The 23,333-nt window shown below is 49.0% G+C and overlaps 1 protein-coding gene across 1 annotated transcript; it reads left to right on the top strand.

Annotated features, from left to right (window-relative positions):
* The first annotated feature begins 356 nt into the window (after window positions 1-356).
* Window positions 357-22,724, top strand: MPP1 (MAGUK p55 scaffold protein 1). The gene is made up of 12 exons (XM_082681830.1): window positions 357-555; window positions 11,111-11,254; window positions 11,432-11,510; window positions 12,543-12,628; window positions 15,468-15,536; window positions 16,916-17,112; window positions 17,542-17,648; window positions 18,351-18,431; window positions 19,133-19,213; window positions 20,657-20,859; window positions 21,110-21,184; window positions 22,053-22,724. Exons 1-12 carry the CDS (start codon window positions 454-456, stop codon window positions 22,227-22,229), a joined length of 1,401 nt encoding a protein of 466 aa, XP_082537956.1. The 5' UTR covers window positions 357-453; the 3' UTR covers window positions 22,230-22,724.
* The last annotated feature ends 609 nt before the right edge of the window (window positions 22,725-23,333 follow it).

Raw genomic sequence — 23,333 nt, 5'->3', positions numbered from 1 at the left:
CTCGGATGCTCCCCTGCCATCCCCACGAATTCGGCCCGGGTGTAGGTCGAGCGCTCAACCCGCCCCAGGCTGTGGGTCCTCTGTGGTTTGGGAGCGGTGTGCTTTTTCCTCTGACCCCTCTGGGATTCAGCCGCAGGGGCCTCGGCGGGAACAGCGCCTCCTTCCGGCCCTCAGGTGCGTAGCGCGCCAGGGGCCCGCGGGGCCCAGGCGGGGGGGAGACGGGAGGCGGGGGCAGGGGCGTGGCGAGGGTGGGGCGTGGGCGGAGCTCCTCCCCCGCGCTCTCGGCGCACAGCCTGCGGGGTGGTGACTGACCAGCCGCGCCGCTTCCCAGTCGCCTTCGCCGCCTCAGCCGCCTCCGCGCCGCAGGCCCGGGGCCCTGCCGCTCCAGGCTCTGTCCGGCCCCGTGTCCCCGCGTCCCCGCGTCCCGGCGCCCGGCGTCCCAGGTCCCGCACGATGACGCTGAAGGCGAGCGAGGGCGAGAGCGGGGGCGCCATGCGCACGGCGCTCTCCGACCTCTACCTGGAGCACTTGCTGCAGAAGCGCAGCCGGCCCGAGGTGAGCTGCCCCCGGGGCCCGGCGCGGGATGCGGGCCGGTCCTCGTCTCTAGGCCGCGCCTCCGGCCGCGGTCCCTTCCCGCCCGCCGCCCTGCCCTCGGGGGTCCTGCCCCCGGGGTGGAGGCCGCGGCGGGCGGCGGGGTTCGGGCGGGACTCCGGGCGCGGTGGCTGGTGGCCCCCAGAAGCGCCTCTAGGCGAGAATCGGGAGAGGCCGCGGCCTCGACCGAGAGCTGATTAAGGTCAAGGGAAACTTCTTCGTGGACGGAAGTCAGGGTCACAGAAAGACTGTAAGGAGCAGATCGAGAGTAGGACTGCTTGGTGGTTGTGTCAGCAGAAAGGGTTGTAAAAGCCAACGCTGGCCCCAAAGTGTTCACTCACCGTCCCTGTGCATTTAGGCAGGGCCCCTGGTGCTGGGGTGCAGGTGGGTGGACCCCTGTGTCTGTTTGTGGGCAGTCATCTCACAGGTAACTCTGCCCCGCAGATTCCTATGATGGCCCATAAATAGCTCATCACCTCCATCCTCAAAGATTCCCAGAGGGAAGGGTTGATAATTTTCTTGTTATCTCTAATTCTTCTGGGTGTGGCGAGGACCCAGCAAGGTAAGGTTGTCACTCAGGGTCTCTCCCACAAGGGCACGGCCACCAGGATGCTCGCTCACTCACTCATCTGAAGGCCGACGCTCTGTCTCATTGTCAGCCATCAGCAGCACCGGCAGCAGCCCTTCCATGTCCCCTGGCCTTCTCACAACACAGTGGCCAGGTTCCAAGAAAGGATGTCCACGGAGACACGCAGACAGAGACAGAGGGCCAGGCAGAAGCTATCTTGCCTTTGATAACTCAGCCTCAGAACTCACAGTGTGAATCTTTTTCCTAGACTACAAGATCTTCCAGGGCAGGGCCGTTTCACACTCACTTTTTACATTTTAAATGCCTGGTAAGTGGGTCCTCAGAAATGTTTGCTGAATTAACAAGTGACTTAAGAGGTGGACATGCGATTCAGCGTAGCCATCCGCTTTCACTCATGAGGAAACTGAAGATCCGCAAAGTAAAGCAGACTGTGGAGCTGTGGACTCTGGGCTGGGTGGCATCAGCTCAGGTCTCCGCATTCACACCTGTCTGTCATTGCAAGTCAGGATGAACCCGTGGGGAAGGCCTTGGTTATTCAGCTGCCAAGACAAAATTGGAAGTTATGCAGCAGCATGTACCCTAGGAGGGGCTCAGGCTCTAAAACGACTTGGTTCCTCACAAGTTTGGACATGGGATTTTTTTTTCTTCCCCACAGTCAGCTCACTTGGCTGAGCCTTAACTCACTCCCCCCCAAAAAACCACCTCTCTTTATTAAATTTCTTTTGGAAACTTTATTGAGGTTTACTCTAGCATACATCTAATTCACGGATTTGATTGTGCAGTTCAATGACATCTGACAGATGCATCCCATCATGTGGCCGTCACCGTAATCATAATGTAGAACATTTGTGTCACTCCAGAAAGTTCCCTGATGGTCCTTTAGGTTCATTTCCCCGGAAACCTGGAAGCCACCCTGGCAACTTCTGGAAAACACTACCACTTTGCCTTTTTCAGACTGTCTTATAAATAGACTCCAAACATATGCAGGCTTTTCTTTCTGGCTCTTGTCACTTAGCAAAACCTGAGTGTCACCTGTAACTCCGTGCCCAGACCCTGTGTAGACCTGTCTGCGCCTGGTGGGGAGGCTGGAGAAGTCGTGTGCGGTTTTGAAAAGAGGCCCTTTCACTGCCCTCTGAGTAATAAGCAGTTTTTGTGGCGCTGTGAGTTGATCCTGCAAAAATACCAGATACAGTCTATTGCTTAGTCACTTTGCTTGAGTGTATGAAAGGATTTGAACATGAAATAAGAAAACCTGGTAAAGCACTGAATGCAAAGCGTCCAGACCTGCCGAGGCGTGGAGACTGGAAGAAGAATCTCCACACGATGAAAGGTGGCCAGACCCCACGGACCTGCTGACTCTCACTTCCTGACGTTCACCCTCCCTCTGGGGCTCTTAGCAGTCTCTGCTGCCGACCCTGGGCTCTGCCTGTGCCTTTGATTTCTCTTCTCCGTAAAGTGGACCTGCTTAGAGGCTTGCGGTGATGTTGACCTGACGTAGCGCCTGTCCAGCAGCAGTAGCACGTTTTGCTGTCCTGGCAAGAACCAAGAAAAGTTGTAAGGAAGTTGTTGGCTTTAAAGGAGTTCATAAACTCACGTTGCCAAAGGCTTCATTTAGGGAGATTGCTTTCTATAAAAGTTCTAAAGACTGGAAGCCCAAAGTTTCACCTCTGATTATAGTCGACATTTGGTATTGAAAAAGTATTGTCGGGCTTCCCTGGTGGCGCAGCGGTTGGGAGTCCGCCTGCCGATGCAGGGGACACGGGTTCGTGCCCCGGTCCGGGAAGATCCCACATGCCGCGGAGCGGCTGGGCCCGTGAGCCATGGCCGCTGGGCCTGCGCGTCCGGAGCCTGTGCTCCGCAACGGGAGAGGCCACAACAGTGAGAGGCCCGCATACCGCAAAAAAAAAAAAAAAAAAAAGTATTGTCAAAATATAATTTTGCAGTAGGTTTGAAGTGTAGCCTGTCTCCCATATTTAAGTACATGTTTCCTTCCTTGGAGAAACGTTTTATGAGCTCTCTCTGACCTTGTTCTTTTTTGCAATCCCTTAGTGCACATAAGATTGGTTGTAAAATTCCTACTTTTCTCTTCAGTCCTGTTTGAAGTAGCCCTTCTCCCATGAACTGAAGCAATACGTTGAAAGTCCCTGAAAGTTCACTTGGGCCTGTCCCACATGGGAAATGACCTAAGAAATGTCAGGCTGCAGGTGACTTTCCACTCAGAAGAGCTGTCTGTGGGCTCCTGGGCGGGGAGACGCAGCATCACCTGCTGTGCAGGGGCCAGGACGTCACTGGCGAATAGCGCTCCAGGCAGGGGACATTCAGGGTTGACGGGGGTCTTGAGACACTGCTACCAAATGTCCCCTGGGGCAAAGGGAGATGAAATCAGTTGACATTTCATTGACTGCAGAGATTTTTTTACCCTAAGCAGTGAGTTGCTCAAATCTTTCACTGTTGCTAAAAAAGGAGGGGAAGTGACCCCAGGGGTGGGAAATGGGAAGAAATGCTCTGAATTAGGGAACCAGAATACAACTTTTGTAACATGACATTCTCTTTTCTGCGTCTTCACTTTTCCATTTTTCCTTCCCATAGAGAAATACACATGAGCAAAGTACATACGCAGTTGCCGCTGGAACGGCTCCTCTGTGACCACAACTCCCATCCGCGGAGGCCACCAAGCACGGATTGTGTAGCACTGCAGTGTTTACTATGGGAAAAATCCGCGTGTCGGTGGACCCGTGCAGCTCAAACCCGTCATCGCTCAAGGGTCGTCTGTATAGGTTTTTGCTCAAAAGTCACTTGCCGGAAAATTCTGGCTCGGAGGCGCTCCTCTTTCCCCAACTCTTCCCCAGCTCTTGTCATTTGTGGTGAAACAGTGCTCAGCTGTTTCTGGTACCTTGAGCCCTCTTGGTTTTCTCATAGTCTTTCTTGTTTTCTTTCCCAAAGTGGAGCCTGACCTTGCCTGCCGTCTGCGGCGATCACTTGCCTTCTTGGCCTGGGCCTTCTTCTAAGTCTCCACATGGAAACAGTTGGCAAGGAGCCTAACAGTAGGCTGAACAAATGTTTGTTCTTTCCTCCATTCGCTGTCACCGGCTCTTAATCCGACTGTTTGGGTGGGAAAGCCACCCGCTGCCAAGTTTGTTTTTCATCTCTTTTTTAATCCCAACTTCCTTTGAGCCACTGCCTCTGCCCTTTGAACCCGCTGCAGATGTTTCCTCCAAAGGGGGTTTCAGCGCACAGGCGTTGCCACCCCAGCAGTGTGTGTGATTAAAGGCCGAGAGGCTGCAGAGCTGCCCCCGTCCTGCTGGGGCGGCGGGGAAGAAGGCTGGTCTCAAAGTTGTGAAGTGAACTCTGCGAAATGCCATCTAGTACCTTTGACCACGTTGTTCAGCATCACTTGGTGGTCGTGGGCTGGTAAGGATTGAAAGACGGCTCAGCTTTGGGGCGACAAAGTAAACAAACGAAATATTTGTAGCACGTTGGAATGAATGTATTACCAGCTATGGAAACAAGAAAAGTTAGAGCAGTTCAGGGGCAGGACAGGTGCCCGGCACGTGGCCAGTGGACGGATGGACAGATGGGACAGGGGACAGACTGCAGTCTAAGTTGTCAACCTGGACAAGTTAGTTACCCTGAGTGGCAAGCGGGTAACCTTCCCATTCTTCAAAGCTGGGTCTGGGCCAGCTGAACTCTGTGGACGTGTCCTGCCTTTGGTGTGGTCTCAGACCCACAGCTGGGGTCAAGAAAGCACCTTGGCTCCGTGCACATCTGTCTGTCTGTCTAGCCCTGCTCCTGGGATTGTCTGTGGTGAGGGGTGCAGGGGGCTGGTTGAGGGAGTTTCCTGCATGTCAGGTGCTGTTGAGGAGAGGCTGGCCCCCTCTTGCTGAGCAGTCAGGGAAGCCTCACTGTTGCTAGTTGGTTCTTTGGTCGCCACGTCGGAGGGTTCCATTTATCTTACTCATCATTTGCAGCTTCTGGGTGAGCATGATAGTGGCTCTGAGTCATCTCGAAGGGGGACGTCTTGATGAATAAGCACATTTAAAAGACCAGCCTTTGAGATAGCAAGTCTTGAACTTTCCTGGGTGCTGAGTCCTTAATTTAAAGGCTGATGTGTTAAAAGCAATCTGTGTCACGGAGCCGAATGAGAAGGCGATGAGCGGAGGGTGCCGCTTTATCTGCCTGTTCCAGGCACACAATCACGTAGGCGTCGGCCCCTTGCAAAGGTCATTTTGTCTTCCGTGGACTGAGACTTTCGAACCTGTCACTGTAGACGGGCCCAGCGCGTCTCGAAACACAGGTGAATCATCATAAGTGGTTTATTGATGGTACTTTACGGCACATGATAAAATAATCTGATCTATGTTTTCAGGTTTTATGGCCACCAGTACCTGCTTTGGTTACTGACACAGATAAATGGTAGATGCTGATAGATCCATAGGATTAATTTCTGAGTTTGGTTTTCAGCTTTCTCAGCCCCACAACTACTAGTGAAAAAAGATTTGTAAGTGAGGATCAAGGAAAGTCCTAAGTTTTATTTCATGCTTTGAGGCCAGAGATTTGAGACTTGAGCTCTTTGTGTATTCACAGCAGTCATTCAGTCAGCAATCCTTGAATTCCTCATTCTGTACATTCAATCTCTTAACACATGTGCATGGTAAAAATATACAACTAGTACAGATGCTTAATTTGAGAGAAAGAATTCTTCCTTCCAGCTTGACGCTGCTTTTCCTCTGGTTTTCTTGAGTCTACTTAGAGAGCTATTTGATCTCATTCTCTTTAAATGGGTCTGTGGCAATAGCTACCTAGCTTTGAAGAGTTTTAACCACATGGTTCCAGGTCGCCATGGGCAATGCTTTGAGGAACTCTTTGGTCACTGTGTGTTGTGGCCTCTTACTTACCCATCCCAGAGTCTGGAAACTGATCCTGTACCCTGCAGATGTCTCAAGGATTGGTTGTTGCCTCTGTCCGTTCTTTGGTACTGTGCTCTTAGTTATAGCTCTTCGGTTGCAGACAAGTGCGACTTGCCAGCCATTTTGCTAGTTCTTTTATGCAATAACTTCTCCTCTGTCTACTACAAGCTCAAAAATAGTACCCCATCAAAACCATGGACTTGACATTGGTATGACGTGTGAGTGTAGTTCTGTGCCATTTTGTCACATGTCTGAATATATGTAACCATCACCACAATCAAGATATGGAACTGTTCCATCAGCACAGAGACCTCCCTGGTGCCACCCCTTGATAGTCACATCTCCCCGTGTCCCCTTGGCAACCACTAATCTGTTCTCCTCCTCTATAATTTTGCCATCTCTAGAATGTTATATAACTGGAATCATATTGTATGCAATTTTTTATTGCTGGGAAGCGTCCCAAGGTATGGATAGACCACAGTCTGTCGAACTGCTCACCTATTGTAGGCTGTTCTCCTTGTCTCCAGGTTGGGGTTACTACAAATAAAGCTGTTATGAGCCTTCATGTACACATTTTGCACAGACTTTTGTCTTGTGCCACTGCTGGGTTGTAAAGTAGTCATTTAGTTTTTTAGGAAAGTTCCCAACTCTCTTCCCGAATGGCTGTAACATTTTACATTCCCACCAGCCATGGATGAGAGGTTCAGTTTCTTTGCACCCTCACCAGCATTTAGTCTTGTCGCCAATTTTTATCTTAGCTGTTCTGATAGGTGTGTAGTGGTATATTTCATTATGGTTTTAATCTGCATTTCTCCCTGATAGCTAATGACATTGAACGTCTTCTCATGTCCTCATCTGCCATCCTTCCTTTTACATATCCTCTCTAGTGAAATATCTGTTCACGTCTTTTGCCCGTTTTCTAATTAGATTGTTTTTATTGTTGCGTATGGAGCATTCTTTATGTACTCCAGATGTTAGAGTTTTCCATTGGATGTGGGCTTTGGGAATGTTTTCTCTCAGTCCACATCTTGTCTTTTCATCATCTTCACATAGGCTGTCACAGGGGTAAAGTTTTCCAATTTATCAGTTTTTCCTGTTATGGATCCCGCTGTTGGTGCCAAGTCTAAGAACTCTTGTCTAGCCCTAAACCCTGATGACTGTTTTTTTCTAAAAAGTTTTGTAGTTTTATGTTTTACATTTAAGTCCATGATCCATTTTAAAGTCTAGTTCAGTGTTTCTTTTTTTGCCTATGGGTGTCCAATTGCTGCAGCATCATTTGTTGAAAAGACTACCCTTCCTCCGTTGAATCGCCTTTGCACCTTGTCAAAATCAACTGGACGTATCTGTGTGGGTCTATTTCTGGGCTCTCTCTCCTGTTCCATTGATCTTTATGTCTGTCCCTCTACCAGACCACACCGTCTTGATTATTTGTAACCATATAAATCTTGAAACCAGGTAGACTGATTCCTTCTACTGTCTTCCTTTTCAAAATTGTCTCAGCTGTTCAAGGGCCTGTGCCCTTACATCACGTACATTACACGTCGTCCAGAGGTACTTTTTTCATGTAACCTGCAGGGATCGGGTGAGTGAAGCCACTTGTGGGTAAAAAATAACATCCCAGATGCAGGAGGATCCACAGCTCACGCTTAGCTTTCCTCCCAGGGTGCCGTGGAGAGTGAGCTGGAGAGCGTGTGCCCATCTGCAGGGGGGCAGGTTCCACAGGGACGGGTCTTCTGATTGTTACTAAACGAAACAAAATAAAGCAGAACCTTAAATTCTACATTCATTCCTTCGTCAACTTTCCCTCTCACTGTAGTCACAGGATCGGTAGCCCTTCCCTTCATCTCTTCTCTGTCATGTGTGTGTGGACCTTAATGTCGTTTCGTGACTTGCTGTAGGTAGATTGTAAAAAGGGAAAGTTAGTGAAGGCTTTTGTATTATTCTGACCGGTTGCTGACCCAACAGCTTTAGTCCACTTCTTGCTGACCCAGCTTTTCCCTGATCTTGTTCGGGGCGGCAAGATGCCCAACTCAGTTCTTATTTTCTCAGCCCCTTTTGCAGCCTGGGATGGGCACGCTGTGTTCTGCAGTTCTGGCTGATGAGCCATGAGCAGATATCCACTGGGGAAGTTCTGGGACAGATGCCACTGGCCTGGCCCTTCTTCCTTCTTCCTGCCTTGAAAGTGGAGCTGTAGGTTGGGTGGGCAGCTTTTCAGGAGACGTTTTCTCAGAAGCCCGAGCCCCAGCCCGTTCTGCCCCGGCCAATTCCTCCTGTGTGCACGTTCCAGGCTCTGCTGTCTTCTGGAAAAATTTTTGAAATCTCTCATCCCTGATGACTTCCTGTTTTTTGTCTGTGGGTTTCTATTTACCCTCCCCCTTTGGTCTCATTTAAACAGGGTCCAGGCTACACGCAAGTACTTAGGCTGCCAACTTGAACCTAAATCACAGTCACTTAGGAAAATTCTATCTTGCCAGAATAGAAAGCATTGTACTTTGTAGGGCTTTAGGAATAATAAGCTTTCATTTGCCTGTTTAGAAATTAATTTGAAATGAAACGAATACAGTTTACTTCTCACCTCCTTCTCTGGTCACCCAGTTCCTCCCTGTTGTTCATGTCTCTTTCCAGAGGGAGATGATGCATTTACAAGCAAATATGAAGATATTCTTATCTTTCACTGTTTATGCTGATGATAACATACCTTTCCTCACTCTTTTTTTTTTTTCCACTTAATATGTCTTCCAGATTAACCTCTGAACCTCCTTTTCAGGGCTACATGGTGTCTGTGTGCCAGGATGCCCCCGCACAGATGCAGTGGTGACTGTATTAATGGCTTATCTACTGTAGACGGCCTTGAAGTTCTGTGTGGTTCTGGGCTCCCAGGTCTCATAAGTCACTTTCCTAAGTATGGCCCTTTGTTAGACAATTCTGCTTTAATAGCAGTGCCGCATGACTCAACGGCATGAGAGGTTTTCGAAGTTCTAGTTGCTACACAAGGCAGTTTCTCTTTGTCAGTACTTCCCTCATTCTGTAGACAGACAGATAGGTCTAGCTGTTCCCACCTGGGGATATTCCCGCTTCTCCTTTGCCACCAAGTGGCTGACGAGGTGTCCTGCTCACGGCTCCACCCATTGGGAAGATCTTCCCTCCCCACGGTCTCTGAGGGGCACCCCCAGGTGTGGCTGGATTGCAGCCACAATCCATTTTCAACTCAATCCTCACATAAACCAGGGTCGGGCTTCTTCCTTCTGCATATGGTTTTTGATTGACTGTTGTATCAGGAGAAGGAGCGTTTCAAGGAGATTTATTCATATTGTGCAGCAGCCACTTATTCTCGTTGGCTTGTGGTCTCAGAGCGACACTGTTCTTAAAAGCCCAAACCTGGAAGCACCCCAGAGTCCATCCACAGTAGGACACCACACGAGGGTTCCAGTTCCCTGCTCCATGGCCTTGTCACTGTCTTAGTGCCATTCCCTTCCAATGTTTTATCTGAAAATTTTCAATCTCACTGAAAAGATGAAACAATTTTATAGCAACTTCCATTAGCCATACCTCCTAGATTCTACCATTAACATTTTGCCATGTTTGCTTTATCACATATCTATCCCAAAACCATCCATTCACCTTTTTTTTTGTTTTGCACTTCAAAATAAGTTGCAAAGATCAAAACACTTCACCCCTAAAAGCTTCAGCATGCATATCATCGGCTAGGGTTCAGTATTTATGGTTCTTTTTTAAATTTTGTGGTTAAGTTTACATACAGTGAAATGCACTGGATGAGTTTTAACAAATGCATACACCTGTGCAACGCAACCCTGGTCACAGTTTGGAACATCACCACTCCAGAAGGTCTGTCATGCCCTTACCCAGCCTACCCCTTCCCATCCTATGAGAGGCAACCACTGTCTTAAATTTTTTTTACTGTAGTTTTTTTTGCTTGTTCTAAAACAGCATGAATGGTCTCCTCCTGCAGGTGGACTTTTCAGCTATAGTGAATAAAGCTGCTGTGAACTTCTGTGTGCAAGCCTTTCCGTGGGTGAACACCTAGGAGTGGGGTTGCCAGGGCATAGGGTCAATGAATGCTTAACTTGATATAAGAAATCGCCACACTCTTTTCCACGGGGCTGCGCCATTTAGCGTTCCCACCGGCGATGTCTGGGCGTTTCCAACATCTGTCCTTTTCACTGTAGGCTCCCTAGTGGCTGCGGAGTGGTATCACGGTGATGTTGGCTCTTCATAGGCCTTTAGTGAAGAGTTTGTTCAGACGTTTCGTCCATCTTTTCATTGCTCATCATCCTGTTATTGAGTGAGAAGAATTCTTTACATGTTGTAGGTATAAGTCTTTGTACTCTCAGGCTGAGAGTTTTGGTGAGAAGTTTTTAGTTTTGGTGAGAAGTTTTTAGTTTTGATGAGATCAGTTGTATGCTGTTTGATTATTGCTCTCTGTGTCTACTAAACCTTTGCCTGTCTCAGTGGAGTTTCTCCACGAACAGATATTCTTAACTTTAAAGTATTTGTAGTTTTAGCTTTCGTTTTTTTACAGTTCTCTGCCTCCTCCCAGGTTTTGAAGATGTATTGTGCTTGCTTCTCAAAGCTTGGTGGTTTTACCTTGCACGTTTGGAACTGGTTCTGTATATAAAGTGATGTGGGGACCAACGTGCCCTTGGCCTGTGCGGGGTTGACCCAACACCATGGATTACAAAATCCATCCCTCTGTGTGCCCTCCTGCCAAGGCCACGGGCCTTAAATTACTTCAGATTTATACTAAAGACATCTTTCTAGAGTGTAATCCGTCCAGCATTGCTGTCTTCATGGTCGGGGTCAAGGGGTCACAGTTGATGTGTCGTCTCGGGCTGATGGCAGGGGTAGCCACTTGGATAAATAATGCTTCACATCAAGTCTAATGCAACTGGCCACCAGCCTTAGGAGATAAGCGTTGGTTTGCTGAGCCTTTGGGGTTTGGACGCGCAACAACGACCCGACGGCTGCTTGCTTCATACATTTCTCTGCTGTTTTGACCCGACAGACTGTGTCACCCCAGCTGAGTGCCGTGACGGAGGACATGTACACCAACGGGCCCGCCGCCCCGGGGAGCCCCACCCGGGTCCAGGGCCAGGAGGCTCGGAAGGTGCGGCTCATCCAGTTCGAGAAGGTCACCGCGGAGCCCATGGTAATCCCTCTTCCTCCCCACCCCAGGCCCCTCATGGCAGGCTTCTTGCCCCTGCCAACTGATGACACCTCGTGTGCAGACAAAATATTTCTCCCAAGAAGTTGCCTTAAGTTGTCTTAAAGATCAACTCAGAAAGAGCTTGCAGTTAAGCTTGCTGTGCCCTCGTCTGTCTTCCAGGGAATCACGCTGAAGCTGAATGAGAAGCAGTCCTGCACGGTGGCCAGAATCCTCCACGGCGGCATGATTCACAGACAAGGTGCAGGCGTGTTTTGTTCAGGGATTCATCCTTTACTCCCTGTCCAGGGCCGAGGGGCACGAAGCTTATAGTGTTCAAAACAGGGAGCATCTGTGTGCGTGCCGAGAGATTTTTTGTACCGTAATGACTGGCTCTTTCGAATGATGAATCGCCCAGCGCCACTGTCGCTCCCTCTGAGCATTCTCATACACTTATTTATGCCAATACTTCTGCAGTTAGTTAACATTTGAGCAACTACTATATGCAACCCCTTGCACTAGACTGTGAACACATAGCAGTGAAGAAAACAGACCATCTCGACCTCCTGAGGCTACCAGTTAAACTGAGAAAATAGGGAATTCCCTGGCGGTCCAGTGGTTAGGACTCCGCGCTTTCACTGCCGAGGGTGCGGACTCCATCCCTGGTCGGGGACCTAAGATCCCACAAGCCACATGGCACGGCCAAAAAGAAAAGAAAAGAAAAGAAAAAAAAATAAACTGAGAAAATAGATATTAACAAATAACGACAAGTAACCGTTGTATCGCCATGTGAAGCTGCCGTCAATTTGCAGATGCGTCATTGAGTAAAAGTGCTTTTCTGTGCATCAAGGGTAGCACAGGTATTGATACCCATTCTTCACATAGAATCTAAACAGCGATTAACTTTACCACTTGGTGGCATTTGGAGGTCTTAGCTAAACAACAGAGAAACATTGAGCTTTCTTGTTCCTTGGAGTGTGTTCAGCTGTGTCATAGCCCCCTGACGTCAGGGGGACTCTAGTTCCAGGACACTTTCAGGACCGAGTGCTTTTATTTTGCAGTTGGAGTCCTGAGGTCAAGGAGGATGACATAATCTTAAACCGTCAAGTGCCTGTCTTGCTAGGTCCCTGAAGGCCATGAACAGAACATTCCCATCTCTCATGGTTGAATGGTTTCAACCCTGTGTGTTCTACAGTCTGTCGTACAACATGCTCTAGATCATGGTTTCTTCTCTGTGGCGTTTTGACTTCTGTTGACACCTCTTTCGTCTGAACGTTTGTTCTTCTGTTGGTAGGCTCCCTTCACGTCGGAGATGAGATCCTAGAAATCAACGGCACGAACGTGACTAATCACTCAGTAGATCAGCTGCAGAAGGCAATGGTGGGTATTCACTATGCCCTTGTCTTCGTGAAGCATCGATCCGCATTGGTGTCTGTGTACCTCATTTTTCTGTGAAAGTGTTTATACCTCATTGAAGGGCCTCTTACCACTGCTAATCTTTATTCTGTGCAAGAAATGACAGCTCTCTGTCTTCATTTAGTAAACTTCTAAAACAAGGCAAAAGACCCAGAGTGTCTGTCTAGAAAGAGCATTGGACTGCAATGGCAGCTCTGAATCCCGCTCTCCTTTACTCCAGCCCTGTGATCTGGAGCAGGTGAATTCACTTCTCTAGGTCATCTGTAAAATGAAGATGGTAGTAATTGCTGTTCTTATGTCATAGATTTGTTACAGAGAACAACTGAGCTATAATAGGTGAAACGTTGAATGTGCTCTTTAGACGCAGCTGTGCCGGGCATCGTGCTGGGTGTTTGCCTCTCGAGATTCTTCACCGTCCCTGTCCGCCCCTGAACACAACAGAGACCCTTCCTGTAACCAAAGCAGGAAAAAACACGTGGGGTAGTCGGGTGTAATTGGTCACGGCTGGTAGGAAGCACCCCTCAGGCACTCAGCAAGGAGATGCCAGGGTACCAGCCAGGGAATGAAGCAGAAAACAGCAACTTAGGGAAAAGTTTACTTTGAACCAGAGCTGAGGAAACTGAACCTTAGAGAGCTCTGAAGCATGGCTGTTTAAGGATAGACCTCACCTCTGACCCAGATGAAATAACAGGGACCGGGTTTACCCTGCTTCTTGAAATGCCTCACGTCCTAAATATTCATGTACCTGATGACAGAGGATTCAGAATACTTGAAGCAAACACTGTCAGGACTGCCACATCCTGCAGGATAGACTGTGTACCCTCTGCCACATGACAGCCTCAACAGGTTTAAAGGATTCAGACCATACAAAAATGCACCGTCCACCCACAATGAAATGAAATTAGAAATAAAAAACAGAAAGATACCTGGAAATCCCTAAATATTTGGAAGTTAACACACCTCTAAAGAAGTCACAGGCCATAGGAGAAATCGCAAGGCAAATTAGACACTGTCTTTAAATGAATAGAAATGAAAGCACAGTGTATCCGATTTTGTGGAATGCCACTGAACTCGGACCAAGGTGGAAACGCCTGGATTATAAAACGAGAAAGTTTCAGTCAACAGCCTCAGCTTCTACCCACAGAAACTAGAAGAAGGAAAACAAATGAAACCCAAAACAAGCAGAAGAAAAGAAACAACCGAAATAGAATGGACAGGACCTTGGTAAATGAATGTGGAGGGTGAAGGGGTTTGTAAGATATAACTCTGAAGTAGGCATAACCCACCTATGAGCAATTCTATAGGACCAACGACCCAGTTCCTTCCACAAGGAAAAGACTAGAAAAGAAAACACTGCAGGGAGAACAGGTAGATGAAAATTCGACTCTTACAAGACATATCCACCAATTGCAAACAGTGTCGGACCACGTGCCCCAGACCCTTCATTCAGCGTCTTCCCACCCTCTGGAGTGGGCCACCTGTTTCCCACCGGGACTCTGGCTGGATCGTTTCATGGTCACCAACACGAGGAGCAGTTTGGCCTAATGGTTGCTTCTCAATAGAACGTGATGCACGTGTCTTCTCTGAGCCGATGGCACAGCTGTATCCCTTCGTCTTGCATAAAAACCATTTCAAGTATGCGAACATTCAACATTTGTGCTTCTTTTTGATTTACGTAAATAAAATCAACTATGTAAAAGGTAATTTGTGTCCTGGCAAAAGTTACCATGAACAATACACTTGGAGAAATACTTGTTGTGCATATAATAGGTAGACAGTTAACAACTCTAATATTTAAAGTGCTTCTAAACTTTGTATAAAAAGACAAAAAGCTAGGGAGTTCCCTGGCTGTCCAGTGGTTAGGACTCTGGGCTTTCACAAGACAAACAACCAACTAGACAACTGGGCAAAATATATAAGAAGAAAAAGCATGTGGCCAATGAGCTCTTGAAAAGTGCTCAATTTTGGTTATGGTAATAAAATTACAAAATGAAGCAACCATGAAATAATTTCCACCCATCAGATTGGCAGAAATTTAAAACGAACGTTAACATGTAATTCTGGCAAGAATTTCAGGGGAAAGGGACTCTCATATGCTCCTGGTGAGAGTGGAATTTTTATAGTTTTTTAGAAAAGTAACTTGAGGATAGCTATAAAATTGTCTTTATCCTTTGACTCTGCATTTCCATCATGGGGTTCTATTCTGTATAAATCAAATGCAAATATATAAGGACACGCGTTAAAGGGTGTCTACTGCAGCAGATTGTAATAAAAAAAACTGGCAACGGTGGACACGCCCAGTAATGGGGATGGTGGCTGAGCAAGGGATGCGGCAGAGCCATGAGACAGAGTGAGTGAGGTCTTCATGTATCAAGCTGGAAGCAAGTCATAGAGTAATGCATATAGTATAATCCCATTTTTGTTAAAAACAACTAGCAAAAATACACGTCTGAATTTGTGTGTAAGTATTTAGGCACATGACTGGCCCTTTATTGGTGTGGAGAAATGTGTGGCTGTTCGTGCTCATTTTAGTGCTTCTGGGGACCTGTTGGGGGTCGACTGCGCGGAGGAGGGAAAACGATTAGCCTTTGTTCGTTATTCTTTGTTATGCTGGTTTATGGGGCACATGACACTTCTGTCTTGGAGGAAGCATTGTGCTACAAGATTTCAAAGTGTACAGTAAAGATGGCTATTGGGAAAAAAATGCCCAGGACTTTGGGAGGGGAAAAATGACTTAATGAAACCCCCAGTCACCCCGGCTCGTTTTACATGACGATTTTATTTCACCTTTCTTTTTTAATAGAAAGAAACCAAAGGAATGATCTCATTGAAAGTAATTCCCAACCAGCAAAATCGGCTTCCTGCACTGCAGGTAGGTGGCACCATCTTCTCTGTTGTGATGATGGCAGGATTCAGGCCCAGTGTGTATTCTTCGAATTTGATTGAAGTGATGTGATTGTAAATATCTCAACAAGCATAGCTGCCTGGTACTCTCTGAACCAAACTAACATGTGTTACAAACTGGCAGGCTGCGGGGCCCTGACAGATAAATGTGGAAGAAGGAAGTTTTAAAAAAATAACTCTGAAGTTTCTGTCACGGGTCACTTATCGTATGATGGTATAATTTTCTTTTTTAAAAAACTTGTTTTAAATTGAAGGTTTGGTATATATGGGCACATGTACAATAAAGGACACAAATCGTAAGAGTCCCCATGCCCATTTCCAGTCCCGCCAGCCCTGACTTCTAACTCCAGAGACGAGTTTTGCCCCTTTCTGAAATTTGTGTAAATTGACTCATGCAGTATGAATCCTTTAGTGTCTCATTTTGTTCACTCGGTGTGAAGTCTGTGCTGTAGCAACAGGTGATTCCTTCTTCTTCATGTGTTGTATGACTGTGCTCTGGAGGGCCTTCTGTGATTCCAGCTTTTTAGTTCTTACAAAACTTAGTGCTGCCATGAACCTCTCTGTACCTGAGTTTTGGTGCATTTCTGACGAGCTTGAGGCTGCGTGCCTCTTTCACGATGTTGCCGAACTACTTTCCAGGGTTTTCCATTCACGGCTGCAAGTCCCAGCTCTTCCACGTGGTCACTGTAGCACTTAGAATTATCTGGGCTTTTTTCCTTCATCTTGGCCGTTGTGATAGTGGTGTTACGTTGTGCTCTCTGCTGGGAAATGGTGTCTTCTCTAGTTTGTTAATCAGCCTTAATTTCATGAGTCTTCAGAGAACCAATGTTGCCTTTCTTGATCCTTTCAACTCTAGTTTGTGTTTCACTGGTTTCTGCTCTTTATTATTTCTTTATTTCTTTGGGTTGGATTTTTACCCCTAATCTTCCTAGCAGAGGTAACTGGTATTAAATTCTGATATAGCTTCTTTCGGTCTTTTTTGTTTCTATGTAGAAAGAAATACTCCTTTAAAATTTCAAGCGTACTAGGTATTGTTCTTATTTAATGATATTCTCATTTAATGTTATATCAGCAGCATTTTCCCAGGACATTAAATACGCTTCTACAAATTGATCTTTATAGTTGCATGGTAATATATTCTGTAGATGGCCGTATTTAATTAATTCCCCATTCTTGGAAAATCAGATCGTTTCTAATATTTCGCTCTAATAGATAATGCTATGGTGAGCACGTGTATCCGTGTATTGTAACTGACAAGCTTCCGTGTAGAAGTAGATCGTGGGGTCAGGACTTCGGGCGCGTTCACAAGGAAACAAGTGCATTTCAGATAGTAGCCTTCTTTTTCAGATGTTCATGAGAGCACAGTTTGACTATGATCCCAAAAAGGACAACCTGATCCCTTGCAAGGAGGCGGGGCTGAAGTTCGTCACCGGGGACGTCATCCAGATCATCAACAAGGATGACAGCAACTGGTGGCAGGGACGGGTGGAAGGATCCTCCCAGGGGTCGGCGGGCCTGATCCCCTCCCCCGAGCTGCAGGAGTGGTGAGCTGCCAATGGCGGGGACCCATGGCCGCCACGCTGCTCAGCTACGGAAATCTCATCCTGTGTATAGTTTCTGTTTCTCAACCGGGCCAACCTTCCACTTTTCCTGGAAGAATGGGCGGGGTGGGGGGGCCAATGATGCCTTGATGAGCCTGACTGGCCCTTATGGGTGAAGGAGGACGACTGGCTCTCCCTTCATCCGTGGATCTGTGTTGCCACAAATGCCTTCCCTAAGCTTTAGGTCCCTAAGCCCGCGTTGGGACTGCAGCCCCCTCTTTCTCTGCCGGAGGAGGACGGGGTCTGGGATGACACAAAGGGCAGGAGGCACATGGGTCTGGGGGTTCTGTGTAGAAGGGACGGCACAGGCGAATGACCCCGGGCTTTTACACCAAGAAGCCACCAGTGTCCTCGGTCATCTCTTCCCTCCAGGCGCGTGGCGAGCGGGGCTCAGTCTGCTCCGAGTGAGGCTCCGAGCTGCAGTCCCTTCGGGAAGAAGAAAAAGTACAAAGACAAGTACCTGGCCAAGCACAGCGCAAGTACGCTCCCCAGCCTCCCCGCTGCCCGGCACATCGTTCTCACCCCCAGGGAGCCAACCCAACAGTCTTCCAGACCCTTCTCAGTACATCAGTGCCATCAGTGTGGCCAACTGCAGGGTCTGAGCAGCCCCAGACAGTGGCCTGTTTTCCTTAGAACTGATTCACACTTTGTCCCTTAGCTGCCATGTTTGGAAATATATGAACGTTGCAAATGCGTTTGAGTGGATTGTAGACAGCAAGTGAAGAATAATCTGCGGTTGCGCCACTATTTATTGAGTGCCTCCTTCCTGCCGGGAGCATTCTAGAGAAAGACAGGAGCAAAGCACAGGGCCTAAAAGCTATGTCAGGGGCCTCCAGTGAGGCAGATGTGGCCGGAGCATCGCGCTGGTGGCAGAGAGGAAGGGACAGCAGCGCGAGCTGGAGATAAGGGGAGATGACAGGCGCGTCGGGTAACGAACTGTGGAGAAGAAGTGGAGAGGTTGGGGGCCAAAAGATTAGAGAAAATCCGAGTCCAGAGGACTGACCAACAGCCATGCTGAGTTTATATGGTGCGGGGGTTGGGAAAACCAAAAAATAGACCCCAAGGAAGGGCATCCACGATCCAGGTTGTCCCTGATGCTGTCCGAGCCGGTATAGCCGGTCGCAGCCTTCGCTGTGTGCCCAGCTCTGGCATGAACACGGCTTGCTTTTCTTTGTCTCTAGTTTTTGATCAGTTGGATGTTGTTTCTTACGAGGAAGTTGTTCGGCTCCCTGCGTTCAAGAGGAAGACCCTCGTGCTCATCGGTATCTTCTCATTGCTTTGCCACTTAGAGTACATCTCTGCATTTCTGTTCTTATTTCCCTGCCTGCAGTACGTAACCTCCCTCACTCCCTCTCTCAAAAAAACAAAACAAACAAACAAACAAAAAAACAAGGGCAGTGAGGAAGAAAAGGAAACGGGAAGGCAGGTGTCTTGGGTCCTCCACGTGGAGCAGATATAAGGAGTTTTCTGAGTCCTTACCGGGTTCACGTTACAACATAGGGTAAACCCCACATGGTTTTCAGCAACTAACTCTTTCGGGCTGTCTGTCCGTCTGGCGGCAGTAGGGGTGCTCCGGGCCTATGCTTCCGGGTCCTCCCCATCTTTAGAGTGAAAACATGAGTTGGTTAGAGGACCTGTATGAGGGTTCTGTTTAAATTTCCAGTAAAAGTCAGTTCCATTCAGAGTCCAGTAAGGCAAATACACTTCAGAAATAAACAGAAAATGCCATGTGGTAGCTGGCTCCTCTGCGGAAATGCCAGTTGTCTTCGGAATCCTAACTGGGACCCCAGCGCCTGGAGCCCCCGGTCCTCCTGACACCAGCCCAGAAGCCACGCAACTCGCTTTGACCTGTAGCTCATCTCGAGGGTCTGAGAGATGAAAACCCCTATCCCATTCCTCTTCCTAGCCCCAGCTTTGTGCCTGGGGCAAGAAATGGAAGCCTTTATCTCCTCTGTCTGTGCAGGAGCCAGCGGCGTGGGCCGCAGCCACATCAAGAGCGCCCTGCTCAGCCAGAGCCCGGACAAGTTCGCGTACCCCGCCCCGTGTGAGTAGCTCGGGGGGGCCTCAAGGACACGTTGCCACGGTCATCTGTCTTTTCCTTTGTGATTTGTTTTTCTTCAGCTGCACCGCACCGCTTGCAAGGTCTTAGTTCCCTGACCAGGGATGACACCCAGGCCCCAGCAGTGAGAGCGCTGAGTCCTAACCACCGGACCGCCAGGGAAGTCCCTCCTTTGTGATTTTTTTTAAAAAAATGTTTGATTATAAAAAGAAAAGCCAGTTTGGAAAGATACAAATTTGTGCCCATAGTTGCTCCCACTAAAAAAGTAGCTGTGCTGTTTGTCTGCATAAGAGAAGCAGCGGTCAACATTTTTACACTGCTTTGAAAGATTAAACAAATAACATGTTATTAAAAACTTACGTTACTTTCTTTCATTTTAATTTATATTATAAACACTTTCTCATATGCCTAAATCACTCTGAGAGCTCTCTTCCGGTCCATTGAGTGGCTAAGGAAATTACAGGACAGCCACGAATTTTCATGAAATGTTTTCTCAAAGTAGCGCTCAGTAAGGCCCCCGTAACCCCAGCAGCTGCTGTAGAAGGGTCAGGCCAGCAGTCAGGCGGACGCTTAGATTAGTTGCATTCCCAGGAGCGAATCTGTGTAGAAAACTGGATTCTAAACCTGTTATTTGTATTTTTTTTATTCCTTCTCCATTTTGCCTTTGAGGACAGAGTGACACACTGGGGTCAGAAAGCAGAAGGCCTTGGAGGTAGAAATAACCACGACAGTTCCATCATTCAGTAAGTTAGAATGAGAAGTGAGTTAGAAAGGGTAAGAGGTGAGGATAACTCAGGTCAAAGAAGAGTCATCGTTTTATAAGATGGAAAGAAAGACGCGCGGCAGTTGTGGATTGAGGAGAAGGTGCCCGTTGAGGCAGACCAGAGGATGACGCAGGCGGCCAGGGGCCGCGCCTCAAGCTACAGCACGCGTAGCACGGTTTACTCAGAGGATCACTCACACGAGTAGTCGCAAACGTTGCGACTTAAGGACATTCCAGCATTTAGCAGTGTGAGTTTAAAGCAAACCAGAGTACTCTTCTTTCCAAACAACGAAAAGGAGACTTTCAGTGTACTTCCCAGAAATCCTGACTGTAGCCCGGAGATCTGTTTCTAAAATATTTTCAGCTGTCATTTCTTCATTTCTGAGCTTCCGTGTCCCTGGGGTTGGTGTTTGAGAGATGCTTCTTCATAAAGGGAGGAGGATGGTACTCTGGCTCTTGACAGTTAAATGTGTTCTGGGCGGATGGGGGACTTCCTGGTCCTCTTCGTTTCCCAAAGTCAGCCCCTCGGGGTCCTGTGTGAGACACCCCTCCGGGAAACTCCGTGCGCTAAACGCAGCTGGGGTGGCGGTGGCGGCGCCAGCGTCCGAGCCCTCGGGAGCCCAGGAGGCCCTGAGTTGCTCAGGGATTTGGGTTCTCGTGCACAGATACGACACGGCCGGCCAAGAAGAGTGAAGAAGACGGGAAGGAGTACCACTTCGTCTCCACAGCGGAGATGACGCGGAGCATCGCTGCCAACGAGTTCTTGGAGTTTGGCAGCTACCAGGGCAACATGTTTGGCACCAAATTTGAAACAGTGCACCAGATCCACGAGCAGGACAAGATCGCCATCCTTGACATTGAGCCCCAGGTGGGTAGGCATGGAAGGCAGGAGCAGATGGGAAAAGGGTGCTGAAGGGCGCAGCTCGTGGGACCCTCCCGCGAGTGCAGATCTGTGCCACGAGCTTTCCCTGGGATCACCTGGCGGAAGAACAGCAGGACCAGAAATGCTGGAGACGGTGCGGGGGTTGGCGAGGCCCGAAGATGCCAATCGCAAAGGTCCGTCACGACAGCTGACTCCTTTTCTTCCCCTCTCTTCTTCCTCCACTCCCTTTTTCCAGACCCTGAAGATTGTTCGGACGGCAGAACTTTCACCCTTCATTGTGTTCATCGCACCCACTGACCAGGGCACTCAGGTGGGATGAAGGGTCTGTGCTGGGTGGTGGTGGGGGCCGCTCTCCAGGCCCGTGAGGACCGGGCATCGGTCCGGATCGTTGGCCAGAGCGCCGGCAGAGCTCAGCTTCCCGACCCTAAACCTAACCCTGCCTGCTGCTGTCCCCTTCCCGCCCGGCCAGGGGCCAGAGCACGTGTGCCTGTCCCGTCTGTTCAGCACACAGTTGTTAATGCACTAGCCAGGCCATTGTTCCAGAAGAGCAGATCCTGACACTGGTGCGACATGGGCTTAAGAGGGGCATCTGGGGGCAGGGCAGGGACTGTGAAGAACAGAGGCGGCCCTGGGCCCACGTGGTGCGTGCTGTGCGGGGAGGGGCGGGAAGGAGGCCAGGACCGTGTTGAAAGGCCTCCCCGCTCCCCAGAGCCGAGCCGCCCCAAACCCACCCTGCAGGCGCCTTGCTTTGCGCTGAACCTGTGCGTGGGGACCTCCCCGGGTCTTTCTCAGTAGCTGTGTGGTCTCGCATCGTGTGGATGTAGCAGACACTCATTTAGTCTCCTCATTGCCTTCTTGATGGCTACTTAGGTTTAAAACTTATTACAAATAATACGACGGTGGATGGCCCTGTGCGTACGGCGTTTGACACGTGCAAATATATCTGTAGGAGAGACTCCAGGCAGGATTGTGTTGGGAACGTTGAGAGAGGTCATCCCTATGCCAGGAGCATGTTGTGCAGTTTCATCTTCGGTGAAATCTGCTAGAGGGGAAACACAATCTCACTGTACTTGTACGTTTTACTGGAGTCGGTGGTGCTGGGGTGCAGACGGGTGGATCCCTGCTCCATCCGTGACGCCCTCTCTCCCCCTCCCTCCCTTTCTCTGTCTCCTCCACAGACGGAAGCCCTGCAGCAGCTGCAGAAGGACTCCGAGGCCATCCGTGGCCAGTATGCTCACTACTTTGACCTCTCACTGGTCAATAACAGCGTCGATGAAACCCTTAAGAAATTGCAAGAAGCCTTTGACCGGGCATGCAGTTCTCCGCAGTGGGTGCCCGTCTCCTGGGTTTACTAAGCTTGCAGAACAGGGGGAACGACTATGGGCCCCTGTCGAGCCTTAGGAACTCCATTCCCCTTGCTTTAAGACAAACAAACAGGATCGCCCCAGCTAGCTCTGTGTCAGCTTCCAGCTCTCTGCAACTATCCTCATGACCAGTGGGTATCCATCTTGTTCAGGTTTCTGAAGGGCTGGGCTCTGACTTCCCTGATAGACGGGGCCCCGTGGATCAGGATTTCCAAAGGATCTCTGGAAATTGGGGTCCGGAAGTACTATCCAAACACAGCTGCTGATCACAGATGGTACACACGGGGAGGAAAAGCAACGGACCCTGTCCCTCTGAAGCCTGCACTCCTTTACCTTCAATCACACTGGGCATTTCATTTGTCTTTGCTTTGAAGAAAGCTTTAACTGCAACTTTCTAAACTGCCAAATGAAACAGCTGTGCAATAGGATGAGGTCTGCTCTAGCGAAACCCTCAAAAGCAATAAAAGTGTTGCTGTGTTAAAATAAAACGCCAATGACCTTGTACCTTTTAACTCTCTGGGTTTCGACCTGTGCCCCAAGCCTCTGGGAGCAGCTGCTGGAGGATGGTACCAACACCAGACGCCTCTGCTGGGTTCACAAGTCTCCCTCAGGCCTGTGAGGACCTTAAGCCTAGAGGTCAGTCAGGCTAAAAGCCTACGTGCACGTGGCTGGTGCCTGTGTGCTGGGCCAGGCATGTGCATGTGAACACATACGTGTGTGTAACATATAAAAACATTTTGGGGGCTTCCCTGGTGGCGCAGTGGTTGGGAGTCCGCCTGCCGATGCAGGGGACACGGGTTCGTGCCCCGGTCCGGGAAGATCCCACATGCCGCGGAGCGGCTGGGCCCGTGAGCCGTGGCCGCTGAGCCTGCGCGTCCGGAGCCTGTGCTCCGCAACGGGAGAGGCCACAACAGTGAGAGGCCCGCGTACCGCAAAAAACAAAACAAAAAACAAAACAAACAAACAAAAAACATTTTGGGAGCAAAGGTGTAAGGGGACCGTCCAGTTTCTGCTCCAGTGGGGAGAGTGCTCTGAAGTCCTTGCTTCCACTTGCATTGGCCTTGGTTTCGACATGTCTACCAGATCTATCTTTCC

Source organism: Grampus griseus (assembly GCF_964374135.1).
Source record: "Grampus griseus genome assembly, chromosome: X".
NCBI lineage: Eukaryota > Metazoa > Chordata > Mammalia > Artiodactyla > Delphinidae > Grampus > Grampus griseus.
Note: the sequence above shows the minus strand (reverse complement) of the source record. Positions and strands in the feature narration are given on the sequence as shown.